At 41.7% G+C, this 14933-nt stretch overlaps 1 protein-coding gene across 2 annotated transcripts in view; it reads right to left on the bottom strand.

Moving 5' to 3' along the window:
- EMB (embigin) overlaps window positions 1-14933 on the bottom strand; it is a 71119-nt gene that overhangs the window by 21759 nt on the left and 34427 nt on the right. For both annotated transcript variants that reach the window (XM_077462770.1, XM_077462769.1), the window contains exon 4: window positions 7915-8003. In XM_077462770.1, coding sequence (XP_077318896.1) covers window positions 7915-8003 — 89 coding nt within the window. The remainder of the gene's footprint in view (window positions 1-7914; window positions 8004-14933) is intronic.

The raw sequence follows: 14933 nt of genomic DNA, 5'->3' as shown, positions 1-14933 counted from the left end.
GCAATTACCACAGCAGCAGTGGCCACAGCCATCTCAGGATGGGCATCTAAAATAGAAAAAGACCTACAGGATGGCATTGAAATGGGAAAGATTATTTCCTCTCTGCAAGAAGTCAAGCTAGCAGAGGCATCAGTAGATATTATAAGATCTTCAGCCAAGGCTATGCTGGCCTCCGTAACAGCTCAAACCGTGGATGGCCGATACAGCATCAAAAATAAATTGGTGCAGAATTCCATATGATGGCACAAATCTGTTCGGTGCCAAGTTAGACTCTGCCATATCCAAGGTAACAGGAGGGAAGTCAGGCCTGATCCCCTGCGACAGGAGACCCAAGACACAGAAGGGACCTGTTTACAGACGTAATCTTCCGGACAAATATAGAGAGTCCAGGTCCTACTCTCCTGGTATGGAATTTAGAAGGGACTGGAAAAACACAAAACCTTCTTTTCTAAGGATACAGAAATCTAAGGCCACCCCGGCAGGGGAACAGAAGGAACTTCACCAAGATCTGGTAAGACCATATAAAGGATTTATGGACATTGTCCACAATCCGATTCGGACACAGGTGGAAATTCAAAAACAGACTCCCACCAAATCATTTCCAGGTAACCAGAGTACCATCCTCAGTACCCCAAAGGGTTCTGCTAGTAAAGTATGTAGCAGAATTGAAACAAAAGGGAGCGATCCTGGAGGTCCCATCATGCCAAAAGGGAAGAGGGTTCTACTCTTCCTTGTTTCTGCTAAAAGACAGGGGATTTGCGTCCTGTATTAGACCTCAAGATGCTCAACAAGGATATCAAAGTGGAGGCTTTCAAAATGGAAAACTTTCAATCCATACTTCTAGCAATAAATCTGGGCGATTGGATGCTTTCAATAGATTTATCGGACGCTTATCTGCATATACCAATTCGTCCGGCCTTTCAAAAGTTTCTCCGGTTAGCCATAAACCAACATCATTTCCAATTCCAGTGCCTCCCATTCGGCATCTCTTCGGTACCCAGGACATTTACAAAAGTATTGTTACCGTTGGTGGCTTTCCTCAGAGAAAAGGGATTACACGTCCACCATTATCTGGACGACATCCTATTTTTAGCAAAGGATCAAGAGACGTTGATTCATCACCGAGAGATCCTCCTTACAACCCTCCAGAAGTGGGTGGATAATTAATTGGGAAAAGAGCTGTCTGCGACCGACACAAAATATGATATTTTTAGGGGCAGATCTAAACACCAAAACAAACAAGATACAGCTCCCACAAGAGAAGATCCGGCCTCTGATACAGAAAATGCAGAAGCTGCTATCAAGGAATCACTTACCAGCCAGAGCCTGTCTGAGTGTACTAGGGTCCATGTCCGCAACCATACCCATGGTGCGATGGGCACAGTGACACATGAGAACCTTACAGAACTCATTCCTCAGGCAGTGGGATGGAGTCTCAATGCGTCAGCCCATCTTCATCTCCAGATCGGTGAAGCAATCGATATGGTGGTGGACGCGCCCGAGCAATCTCAGGAAATACAAACCGATAGTCCCTCCAGACCCGGAAGTAGTCACTTCGGATGCCTGCCAGAACGGTTGGGGGGCCCACTATCAAGACCAGGCAGCCCAGGGCCAGTGGCATGTTCAGGCTCAAGGTTTGGTCTCGAACATTTTAGAGCTCAGGGAAGCCGTTTATGCCTTAAGGGCATTTGCACCATTTCTGACGGACAAGAATGTGCTCAGGACAACCAAGTAGCAGTGTCTTATGTTCAGAAGCAAGGGGGTACCAGGAGTGCCACCTTGATGGAAGAAGTTCGACCCATCTTGGAATGGGCTCAGATACATCTAACAAGTTTAAAAGCAGTGTATGTCCCAGCGGCACAGAACACCCGACTGCCTGAGTCGAGAAACGCTATCCAACAACGAGTGGTGGTTGAACCCTCGGACTTTCTCCCTCCTTACGGAAATCTGGGGCACGCCGGAAGTAGATTTAGCAGCCACTCCGACGAATACCAAGTGCCACAGATTCCTGTCAAGAGGTTCATTCCCATCGGTGGAGGGAGTGGACTGTCTAGTTCACCCATGGAACTTCAAGTTGGGGTATATATTCCCTCCAACTCCGTTAATTGTGTATCCAGGCTTAGGAGATCCTCGGTGACGGTATTTATGATTATTCCACTGTGGCCGAGGAGGCCGTGGTTCACGACTCTTACAGCTCAGCCTTCAACCTCCAGTTCCTCTCCCAATAACTCCGGATCTTCTGTCTCAAGGTCAATTTTTACATCCTGCATCAGAGAAATTGCACTTGATGGCCTGGAGATTGAGAGGGCTAGACTAAGAGCGCAAGGCTGTTCTCATGAAGTCAACCCTGATGCAAGCCAAGAAAGCCACTACCAATACCATCTATTCAAAGGTTTGGGGAAGATTCTGCTTCATGGCACAACAGAAAGGATGGAATTCCCTTTCTCCGCAACCCTCTCAGGTCCTGGAATTCCTCCAGTCGGGGGTCAACAAGGGTCTAAGCTTAAGTACCCTAAAGGTTCAGGTATCAGCTCTGTCAGCTAAAACAGATACTAAGTGGGCATTCCACCCATTGGTAATCCAATTTACAGAGCCTATCTAAACATTAAACCCCCCAGGAGGCCAGTCTTTCCATTATGGGATCTTTCAATAGTTCTCCATGCTTTCGCTTCTCCTCCGTTTGTTCCATTTGAAACTATCTCTTTATGGGACTTGACTTTAAAACTGTCTTTTCTCATTGTGATTACATCAGCTAGGAGAATGTCGGAGATCCAAGCATTAAGTTAGTTCTCTTTCCTGACAAAGTAGTCCTCAGACCTTCTGATTCCGAACACTTCATACCCAAAGTGGCAACTTCCTTCCATTACAACCATCATCCTTCCATCCTTCACGGACGATCAGGGTAATCCTCATCCACTAGATGTCAAAACAACCATCATGAACTACTTAACTGCTACCACCTCTTTTAGGAAAACTAACTCTCTTTTGATCATTCCCCATGGAACCAGGCGTGGGCAAGCCGCCTCCTCATGCACTATTGCATCCTGGTTAGTCAGAACCATTAAAAAAGCTTACTCCACCCAGCATATGGCGATTCTTGAAGACATCAGGGCTCATTCAACTAGGGCAGTGGCTACCTCTTGGGCAGCGTATTGCAGGGTCTCACCAGAGACAATATGCAGGGCAGCAACGTGGTCCTCCAGGAATACCTTTATTTCCCACTACAAGGTGGATTCTGCTCATTTATCCATGGCTGACTTCGGCAGATCCGTCATTAGAGCCAATTCTTCAGCATTATAAGGAATAAATATTATTTTACTTGCACCCACCCAACTGGCGAGTTATTTCCCAGTGTGTGCTGCCATGAAGGCGTCAGGAAAATGGAAGATTGTATACTCACCTTTCCGTAATTTTCCTTTCCTGACGCATCTTCATGGCAGCACACAGTTGCCCTCCCTGTTTCTTTTGTGATGATATTTACAGAGAATGCAGCAGGGTGTCTCCCCTTCAAATTTATAGCTAATCCAATCCTGTCAGGTTGTGGGGGCGGAGTCACAACCCAGTGTGTGCTGCCATGAAGATGCGTCAGGAAAGGAAAATTACGGAAAGGTGAGTATACAATTTTCCATTTTACTACCTTTCTTTGGTGAGAATAACCCAAATCAGTGTATATTATTTAATCTGTAGGAAAGTTATAGAGTCCACAATACATAAGAAAAAAAACCGCTGCTCCAGGTGTATGATCAGAGACTGGTTGGAATGTCTCATAGAGTGCCAGCCCCATGGGAAACTTGGAAAAGAAGAAAGAAATGGCTGCACATCCAGAACTCCTGATTGCCTTTTATTGTTCACAAGGATAACACCAAACACACCAACATATGGTCACGTAGACGCGTTTCACACATACATCTTGTACTTAATCATTACCATATGTTGGTGTATTTGGTGTTATCCTTGTGAACAATAAAAGGCAATCTGGAGTTCTAGATGTGCAGCCATTTCTTTCTTCTTTTCCAGAGAGTCCACAAATTATGGTATATATATCGGAAAATCGATCAATCCTGATATACTGATGTCCTATCTAATTTATTGAGGCCCGAAAATGGCAGGACAGTACAGATATCTCCCAAATTACCTGCTTTTTGGAATGTAGTATTTAGTAAGAGGCATGGCGAGTTTTTTGAAGTTGTAATTTGTTGTCACAATTTTTTGGAAAATGCAGAAATGTAAAAAAAAAAATCGCTTTCACAATTTATTTTACATACTGTTTCTAGTGCAGTACAGCATCATCATATAATGGCGTGGTGGTGATCGAACACTGATTGGTGACAGTATGTAAAAGGAAAAAAAAAGTATAGGCATACTCCATTTTTGAGTACACAATGGAGTTTATTTACTAAAGCTGGAAAGTGCAAAATCAGGCTCACTTCTACATAGAAACCAATGAGCTTCTAACCTCAGCTTGTTCAATTAAGCTTTGGTAATAAAACCTGGAAGCTCATTGGTTTCTATGCAGAAGTGAGCCTGATTTTGCACTTTCCAGCTTTAGTAAATAAACCCCATTGTGTACTTAAAAGTGGGGTATGCCTGTACTTTTTTTTCGTGGGGGACGCACAAGATGCATTTTTGGCGAGGGTGTCATATGACATCCATTCAGATCTAGAGCGGTCCCGCCTGGCCATCTTTGCACTATAGGCCGGGGGGGGGACTGGTTAAAGCCCTGGCTCCCTTATTTGGTGCACATCATGTAAGTGGTTAGTGTAGGGACAGGTTTCACATCTATCGGGGACAGTGTTTAGCGTCAGGGAGAGGTTCCAGAGGAGAAGTACAGGAACTATGCCATCTCCTCACAGGAAGCCTCCCTTTTGGTGTGGACTGGTCAGGCCACAATCCGGTTCCTAGGACGCTGTCGGCATCAATCCAAGATTGCTGCGTTTGTTTGTAAGTGGTCCCAGGCAGCCTGCTGGCATACCTCCCAACATTTTGCGATGGGAATGAGGGACACATACTAACAAAAGTATGTAGGCATTGGACATGCCCCCTGCCACACCCCCTTAAAGGAGAATTAACCAAGAAAAGGTTAATTAAATCCACAAGGGCTTTTTTTTACTACTACTATTCCTTTATATTGGCTTTTAACATTTTCAAATGCAACAATTTAGAATTTGGATGAAAGGTTTAGCACTGGGAAACACTTTTTAAAAGATAAATAGTGAATTCTCTATACAACTATATAGATCAGACCAAAATGGGGGACAAATGAGGGGGAACGAGGGACAGAGGGACATTGCTCCAAAACAGGGACAGTTGGGAGCTATGCCTGCTGGGCCTCGTTGTATTTTGTTGAAGCTTTCTACAATATACTGCTCTTGTCTCTCTTGGACTCTATGGAGTTGATTTACCAAAGTGAAATAGATTGAGTCCCTATCAGAAGCTCCCTTCACATCAGAGTCCCCACCAGCAGCCCCCTTCACATCAGAGTCCCCTACAGAAGCCCCCTTCACACCAGTCCTCATCAGAAGCCCCCTTCACATCAGAGTCCCCACCACTCTCCTCTTACTACTACTACTCTCCCACTCTGCCGATGCTCTCCACTAAGGTGTCCCAGATAAAAATAGGGAAAAACCCAGAATGCATAAGATAGTGTAGTATATTCACAAGGGTTTATTGATTTAAATCAATAAACTGATTAAGTCCTGTGTATGGACATAACGCGTATGGGGGGGGGGTTAGTAGCTACATCTGCAGTGACCCACGACCATCTTTGAATCTACTGTCTGTATACTGATATGCCCATACACATGCACTTGGTGGAATAGCTTTGTTTGTAAGTGAATTTTATCTTTTTATATAAAATCGGTGTGTTTACGGAGAGCACTATATGTTTTGTTCTTATTTGTATATACATGACTGGTGGAGCCAGTGATATCTACATTGTGGATTGACCCTTGGAACATATATCCTCATGGTGTGGAAAAATTGCAAGTTGACTGTTCCGGTCTCATTAAGGCGGTGAGAGGCTGTTTTGTCTGTGGTGGATGGGCTGGACTCAATCTTTCACGCTTTTATGTCTGACATTGGACAGTTTTCCCACAGGGTTTACCATTTTTTACAATCCACATTTTCTGTGTTTCCTGCAATCCTGTATTTTTTTCATGGACTTCTTTTTTATTGAATGCTTTTAATATGTTAATTTTGTTTGCATTGCACTGATTTCTGCTTTATATTCCATTGAGGAGTTTATGTATTGTCCTTACAGTGTTTAGCTGGCAATCAATATATATATATATGGGCATATACACATATATATGTATCAGCAATATTGGGTATATCTGCACTGAATATTTTCTTATTGACTTAAAAGAATTGCATTCACTTCAATGAAAGTACCAATCCGCATGTCAAAATGGCCAAAAGTTTACAACCAACAAAATGGCCTCTGTGTTCCAGTGCACAGCGACGTCACACGCCACAACTGCGTGATGATTGACGATGAAACGCGTAGGGAGGAGTCGTGGAGCGTGATGTCATCGTGCATTGGGACGCATCGGACATTTTGTTCTTAGTACACTCTGGGGGTTATTTACTAAAGGCAAATCCACTTTGCACTGCAAGTGCACTTGGAAGTTAAGTCTCTGTAGATCTGAGGGAGACATGCAAGGAAAATAAAAACAGCATTTTAGCTTGTATATGATTGGATTATAAAATCAGCAGAGCTTCCACTCATTTCAGATCTACCCCTTAGATTTAAAGTGACTGCACTTCCAAGTTCCAATTCAGTGCAAAGTGGATTTGCCTTTCGTAGAGTAGTACAAGGAGAGTGGTGAAACATCTGCATTGGATTCCCATTCTGGATTGTGTTCCAAATTGCATGTTTGACCTTCCTCTATGGGGGTCCACACCTGATGGTAAGAGACAGTGTGATTGGGTGATGCTGATGGGGGTGTCTTTTCTATGAAGCTCTCTGTCTGGAATCTTTGCTCATTACATTTTTGGAGCACTTTAAAAACAACTTTGATGACTTTTATTTTTATTTTTTTTGGACTCTCTTATGTGGAAAACTCAATGTTACAACTGAATCTATATTTTATCGCTGCACCTCTAGTATACGTATTTACATATATTGTTTTTTTTCAGCAATATTGTGCTAGCAGTAGCAGCTATTATAATATTCCTTTCAATATATATATATATATATATATATATATATATATATATATATATATATATAGATTTTTTGTATTTTATCACCTAGTGCAGCTGGTAAAAATTATTTATACTATCATTGAAATAAGCAGGCTGTCCTAAATGCGACACACTTATACAGGCAAAACCATAGGCACATTGTTGCACCTGTATAGGTGCGAATGGAGCCTGATTCTGGGAATGAGGGACACCTATCAGCAAATGTATGCAGGCATAGGGCACACTCCTTGCCACGCCCCCTTAAAGGAGAATTGTAAAAAAAACAAGATTGGTTAAACACACAAGTGTTTTTTTTACCACTCCTATTCCTTTATATTGGCTTTTGGAATTTACAAATGCAGCAATTTAGAAATCAGATGAAATGTTTAGCACTGAGAAACACTTTTTGATAGGCAAAAAGTGCATTTTATATATATCTATAAGGATCAGACCAAAATTAGAGAAATGAGGATCAATGAGGGAAAGACATTGCTCCAAATCATCGACAGTCCCTCAAAATCAGGGACAGTCCCTCCAAATCCGGGACAGTTGGGAGCTATGCAATATGTAATGTTGTGCAACTGGCTTCTTGATGTCTGTGATTGGTTTGTTTAAATGTATCAGCTCACATCATTTTTTGTAAAGTTCTCCCTCTAGTGTCAAACTAACACTGCAGGCTTTTGGAATCATCATAAAACAATCACAAATGTATAAAGAGGTCTTTCTTACCTTTTATGTAAAATGTTGCTTTTGCTTCTGTAGTAGAACTGAAAATGCAAGTATAACTTCCTGTACTGTTCACGTCTGCTACAGACACTCTGTACGTAGAATAAAAAATATTATAAATCTTATGATAAACAGCACTTTTTTTGGAGGAATAAGATCTAACAGCTGCTGATATGGAAGCCCCCATGGAAGCCACCGCTAAGGGCACTTATAAATGTAAACAGAAAAATGGTCCAATCCTCTCTTTCTACAGGGATATAGACATCACTTACACCCTGGCAGAAGCTCCAACCCTTTCCGTACTCTATCCAAAAGAAAAAACTAAAAACAAAGTAATGAATAGAGTCGGACTTTAACCAATTCCGGACCTTCCACTGTATTTATACGTCATTACTTTGAAGTTATATACCGGGGTTATGGCAGCAGCTAACCCCGGTATATTTTTTTACCCAGTGGGGGGCGGGTTTTCCACAGGATCACTTTTATGGGCAGTGGGAGAGGTGCCCTCCCATCACTTCCCAGGCGTTTTCCCCACTTACTGGAGACAACGGTAGCGCTGAAAACAGTCCGACCTTCAGGACTGTAGGAAGTCAAGTGAGGGCAAGATGACCCCCACTCGACCCCATGCCCTTGGAGGACCGGAGCGACATCTGACGTCACTTCCGCCCAACAGCCTTAAAGGGCCTTTTTTTGTTTTGTTTTTTGTAAGAGTAAAGTTGTTTTATTGCTTTTAGGTGTAAATGTGAGATCCCAGGTCTTTTTGACCACAGATCTCACAATAAAGAAGGCCTGACATGCTTATCTCTATTACAAGGGATGTTTACATTCCTTGTAATAGGAATAAAAGTGATTAAAGCGCCCCATCCCTCTGAGCTCATGCACGGAAGCAAACGCATACGTAAGTCACACCCACATATGTAAATGGTGTTAAAGCCACACATGTGAGGTATGGCCGTGATCATTAGAGCGAGGCCAATAATTCTAGCACTAGACCTCCTCTGTAACTCTAAATGGGTAACCTGTAAAAATTCTCGCCTTTTAACCACTTGCCATCCACCCACTGTCAAATGATGGCTTGGCGGTGTGGCTCTCGTTCTGGGTGAATGTCATATGATGGCCTCATCAGTGCCCTGATTACAAGTAAGTGCCAACCAGTGCCAGCAACCAGTCCCACCACTGTCAGCAATCAGTAACAACCAGTGCCCACAATTGCCACCAATCTGTGCCCACAATTACCACCAATCTGTGCCCACAAGTGCCAGCAATCAGTGGCCATTAGTGATGCCAGTCAGTGCTGGCTATCAGTGCTGCCCATCAGTGCCATCGCTGCTGCCCATTAATGCTCATCAATGTTGCCCATCAGTGCCATCTATCAGTGCTACCTATCTGTGCCCATCAGTGCCGCCTATCTGTGCCCAGTGCCGTACATCAGTGCCACCTATCAGTGCTCAACAGTGCCACATATCAGTGCCACCTATCAGTACCCATAAGTGTGGCATATTAGTGCCTCCTCACCAGTGCCACCTAATCAGTGCCCATAAGTGGCACCTCATCAGTGCCCGTCAGTGCAGCCTATCAGTGCCACCTCATCAGCGCCCATCAGTGAAGGAGAAAAATTACTTATTTACAAAATTTACTGACAGACACTAAGAAAATCTTAAATTGTTGGACTTTTTTTTTTTTTTTTAGGAAAAAAAACACCCAGGAGTGATTAAATACCACCAAAAGAAAGCTCTATTTGTGTGAAGAAAATGATAACACTTTCACATGGTTACAGTGTAACATGACCGCGCAATTGTCATTTAAAGTGAGACAGTGCTGAAAGCTGAAAAATGGCCTGGGCAGGAATGGGGTGTAAGTATTGAGGTGGTAAGTACCGTAGTTTGTCGCTATTCCACGAGTGTGTGCAATTTTTTGACTTTTTGAGTATCAATTAACTCGGCGTAAAAATGTAAAATAATCTTTCACAATATGCAAAAAAAAAATTGGGCTAACTTTACTGTTTTCTTATTTTTTTTAATTCAAAAAAGTGTATTTTTTCCCCAAAAAGTGTATTTTGTAAGACCAGTGCGCAAATATGGTGTGACATAAAATATAATAAAATATTGCAATGATCTTCATTTTATTCTCTAGAATTTTTTTGAATTCTCTAAAAACATAAATAAATATATATTTATGTTTGGGGGTTCTAAGTAATTTTCTAGCACAAAATACTATGTTAACCACTTCAGCCCCAGAAGATTTAGCTGCTCAATGACCAGGCCATTTTTTACAACACTGAGTCGCTTTAACTGACAATTGCGCGGGTGTGCCACACTGTACCCAAACAAAACTGACATCCTTTTTTCCCACAAATAATGCTCTCTTTTGGTGGTATTTTATCACTTCTGCGGTTTTTATTTTTTGCGCTATAAACAAAAGAAGAGGACTCAAAAACACAATGGGGGTTATTTACTAAAGGAAAATCCACTTTGCACTGCAAGTGCACATGGAAGTACAGTTGCTGTAGATCCAAAGGGGACATGCGAGGAAAATAAAAAACAGCATTTCAGCTTGCACATGATCGGATGATAAAATCAGCAAAGCTTCCCCTCATTTCAGATCTACCGCTTAGATTTAGAGCAACTGCACTTCCAAGTGCACATTCAGTGCAAAGTGGATTTGCCTTTCATAAAGAACCCACAATATCTTTTAGTTTTTGCTATAATAAATATTCAATTTTTTTTTTCCTCAGTTTAGGCTGATATGTATTCTTCTACATATTTTTGCTAAAAAAAAAATCACAATAAGCGTATATTGATTGGTTTGCACAAAAGTTATAGCGTCTACAAAATAGGGGATAGATTTATGGCATTTTTATTTTTTTTTAATTTTTTTTACTAGTAATGGCGGCGATCAGCAATTTTTATTCTTGACTGCAATATTGCCGCAGATAAATCGGACACTTTTTGGGACCAGTGACATTTATACAGCGATCAGTGCTATAAAAATGCACTGATTACTGTGTAAATGACACTGGCAGGGAAGGGGTTAACACTAGGCGGCAATCAAGGGTTTAACGGTGTGGTCCCTAGGTGTGTTCTAACTGTAGGGTCAGATAGGACTGACTAGGGGAAGAGAGAGAGAGAGATCATGTTCATACTCTGTATGAACACACAATCTGTCTCCTCTCCCCTGAGAGAACCGGGATTTGTATGCTTACACACACACACATCCCCGTTCCCATTCTGTAACAAGCAATCGTGGGTGCCTGGGGTCATCGAGCCAACTGGGCACTCGCATTGGCTCTGGGGACACACTTCGGATGAGCGGTCACACCACTGGGGCCGCCTTAAAGAGACGGCTCGCGCAGGGGAGCCAACCGGCTGGTCCGGAAGCAGTTAAACAACAAAGGTCAAATAAAGGCCTGGTCCAGAAGTGGTTAAAGCAGAAGTCCAGCATTACTAAACATAATATATATATACATACATATATATATATATACTTTAAATATACAGTATATATATATATATATATATATATATATATATATATATATATATATATATATATAAAATAAGTTTGGGATTGCTGCACTTAAAATGTATTAAAGAAACAAGGTAATATGCGAAGGAGATTGAGAAAAAATGCAATTTGTTTCATTAATGTGAGCTACAGTTTCAGGCTATGTTGTCAATGCTCTTCCTCTGATTGGAACATGCATAGAACTACAACACTAACCACACAAGTATTGTATATATATATATATATATATATATATATATATAAAAAAAGAGAAAATATACACCAGAAACTACCCAGAAGATAAAATACAGCATTGCTAGACAAATACTCCATTAAGCATTTTGTGGAGAAGGGTCACACAGTAGCACAACTTAAATTGTTGGTCATTGATGCAATACCCCGCAATAGACACATGGGGGAAATCGAGAAATGACTTTACAGAAACGGGAAGTACAATGGATAAACCGTTTAGACAACCAAGGGCACTGAATTTTGATTTTGACCTACATCTCTTTATATAACTTTCAAGTGAGGATTATTATTGAATTTTCAACAAGTTGGATCATGAGCATTTTTTGTAAGAGTATATGGTGTCATTTTTTTTATTTTTCTGGACATATATGTGATTTTATATTTTGTTAATTTAATTGTTTACATTTTTTAATGATAGGTAAATACCAGAATAATATACATCTCACTAGCCTTCACTCTGAGATTTGAGATACACATTCATTCTTAAGGTTGCATTGCTAATTATGTATTGATTGCTTAAAGGTAACTCCACTTTCGTGGGGAAAAAATAGCAAAGAAACATTAATATAGTGAATATACTGTAATTGTGACACTAATCATATTGCCGTTGAATGTTATTGAAAATTACCTTTCCTTTTCAATCTGCAGCTGCCATAATTTTCTGAGAATGTAATGCAATATGGCTACATGGAGTTGTTCTGTACAGAGAATATGTACTGACCACTGACCACTCCCCAGAAACATCATTTCCTGCTTGTGTGATTGGCTCACCAATTTCCCCAGAAGTCTACCTAAGATACAAGTCAGATTTCAGGCATCCCTTGCAACTAAAATGTCATTTTTGGAGACATACTTTAAATAGGAACACGTCTAAAGGGATGCAGGCCCAGCAGATTTCCTCTTTAGTGCCCTGCAGCTGCACAGCTGACAGTTAATTATGAAACCACTTCCATTGGACCCACTCAGAACAGAGGCACAGACAAATACAAAGCGATTTCTTCAGAATAACAAAAGGGAGGAGTCTGCAACAAAGTTGTTATAATCCCTGCAATGTACAGAGCTTACGCAGAGGGAATGTTTTTTTCTCAACAAAAGTGGAGTTATGTTTTAATATTTTCTCTTTCTATATATACTTGTGTGGTTGGTGTTGTAGTTCTATGCATGTTCCAACAAAATATTTCCCCTCTAGTTTCTTGCTTTTTCCCTAGCAACTGATGTAGGTTGAATGATGGTGGACAGCAATTAACCTGGAAGAATGGCAGCACTTAGTGGCCGGGGACAACTCCAGATTAAAGGTAAGTAAGGCAGAAAAAGCTGCTTTTTCAATTATTTTATGCTTTTGTACTCTTGCTGGATTTTCTACCCTGGTGCTATGAATGGCATCCCCTTATTTACAGGGTGTACTATTGTGACAGCTGTGATTGGTCACAGGGTTGATTGGCGGTTGACGTCAATTAACCTAGAAGAATGGCAACACTTAGTGGCGGAGGACAACTACAGATTAAAGGTACCGTATTTATCAGCGTATAACACGGTGCTGGCGTATAACACGCACCCTAAGTTTAGGAGGGGAAAAAACTTTTAGGAGGGAAGTTTAAGGAAAAAAACTTACATTTAAATGCCCATCAATGCAGCCTTATCAGTGTCATTTGCAGCCTTGCATTGCAGCCTTGTCAGTCATTTGCAGCCTTGCATTTAGCCTTGTCAGTCATTTGCAGCCTTGCATTGCAGCCTTGTCAGTCATTTGCAGCCTTGTCAGTGTCGTTGCAGGCTTGCCATTTAAAAATGGTCGCCGCTGAGATACAGAGTGGATGTCCTGTGTATCTTGGCAGCGCTCGGTAGCTCTTGTCAATTCTCGGCGGCTTTTGGCTATTTTCGACAGCACTCAGCCGTTCTCGGCAGCTTTCTGCTTTCCAAAAGCCGCCGAGAGCGGCCTAAAATAGTCTAAAGCTGCAGAGAATGGGCGAAAGCCACAGGGAAGCTCACGATCGGCAGGGGATCGGCGATAGCATGCACCCGTGATTTTCCCCTGATTTTAAGGGGAAAAAAGTGCGTGCTATACGCTGATAAATACAGCAAGCAAAAGCTGCTTTTTTAGTTTATTTATGCTTTTGTACTCTTCCTTGATTTTTTAACCTGGTCTTATGAGAAGCATACCTTTATTCAAAGGGTGTACTATTGTGACAGTTGTGATTGGTCACAGCTAGCACATGGTACATATACACTGTGATTGGCCCTGTCTGTACCATGCGATCATTGCGACCAATCACAGAGATCATCACAATAGTACACAATGAATGGCTATGTACAACTGCCATGTGATCACTGTGATTGGTGACAGTGATCACATGGTACTGGAGCTGGCCTGGTACAATGACCTGTTATACGCTGTGCCCAGTGAACACAGGCAGGTGACTGATCGAGCCCCGGTGTGGCTTCTAGAGTGAGCAGGAGACTCCCGCTTGGCTGATTTTTTACAATAAGCCGAGCGGGAAGTGGTTACCTTATAACTTAAGGCAAAACTTTTCGTTTTGGATAGAGTAGAGAGAGATTAGAACACCTATACGTTTTTATTGCTGTCTGTTCTAAGGAGATTGACCCTCTATATTTGTCCTGTTTACCATTACCATTGTTGAATGTGAAAGCGAAGAAAATTCCAAATTTGGGCTTGTCCCCAGAAAAGTAATAGAGGGGAAATCTTTCAATAGGGGCACTCGTTCTGTTGACCTGGGGGTCCCCTAGGGATTCCCTTAATTTTCAGGGATTTCCTCTCACTTCCTGTTTGGCTATGGGAACTCTCCAAAATAGACCGCCATTCTGTGAGGGAGGAAAATGGAGATCTTGTGTTTCTGCTAAGCATTTCCCCCCTCTTGTCCATATGTTGGACTTGATGGACTTGTGTCTTTTTTCAACCTGACCTACTATATAACTATGTAACGACATTCCCCCCACAATTAGAAAGCTCTCCCTGGGAGCACACTTAACCCTTTGATCGCCCCTGATGTTATCCCCTTCCTTGCCAGTGTCATTTATACAGTGACAGTTTTTTTTTTAGCACTGATCACTGTATTGGTGTCACTGGTCCCCAAAAAGTGTCAGATTTGTCCGCCGCAATGTCACAGTCCCGCTTAAAATCGCTGACTGCCAAAGAAAAATTAATTCTATAAATATATCCCATAGTTTGTAGATGCTATAGCTTTTGCGCAACCAATCAATATACACTTTTTGGGATTTTTTTTTACGAAAAATATGTAGCAGAACACATA

This window comes from Lithobates pipiens, unplaced genomic scaffold (genome assembly GCF_037356315.1).
Source record: "Lithobates pipiens isolate NorthernLeopardFrog02 unplaced genomic scaffold, aLitPip1_a1.2 Scaffold_3, whole genome shotgun sequence".
NCBI lineage: Eukaryota > Metazoa > Chordata > Amphibia > Anura > Ranidae > Lithobates > Lithobates pipiens.
Note: the sequence above shows the minus strand (reverse complement) of the source record. Positions and strands in the feature narration are given on the sequence as shown.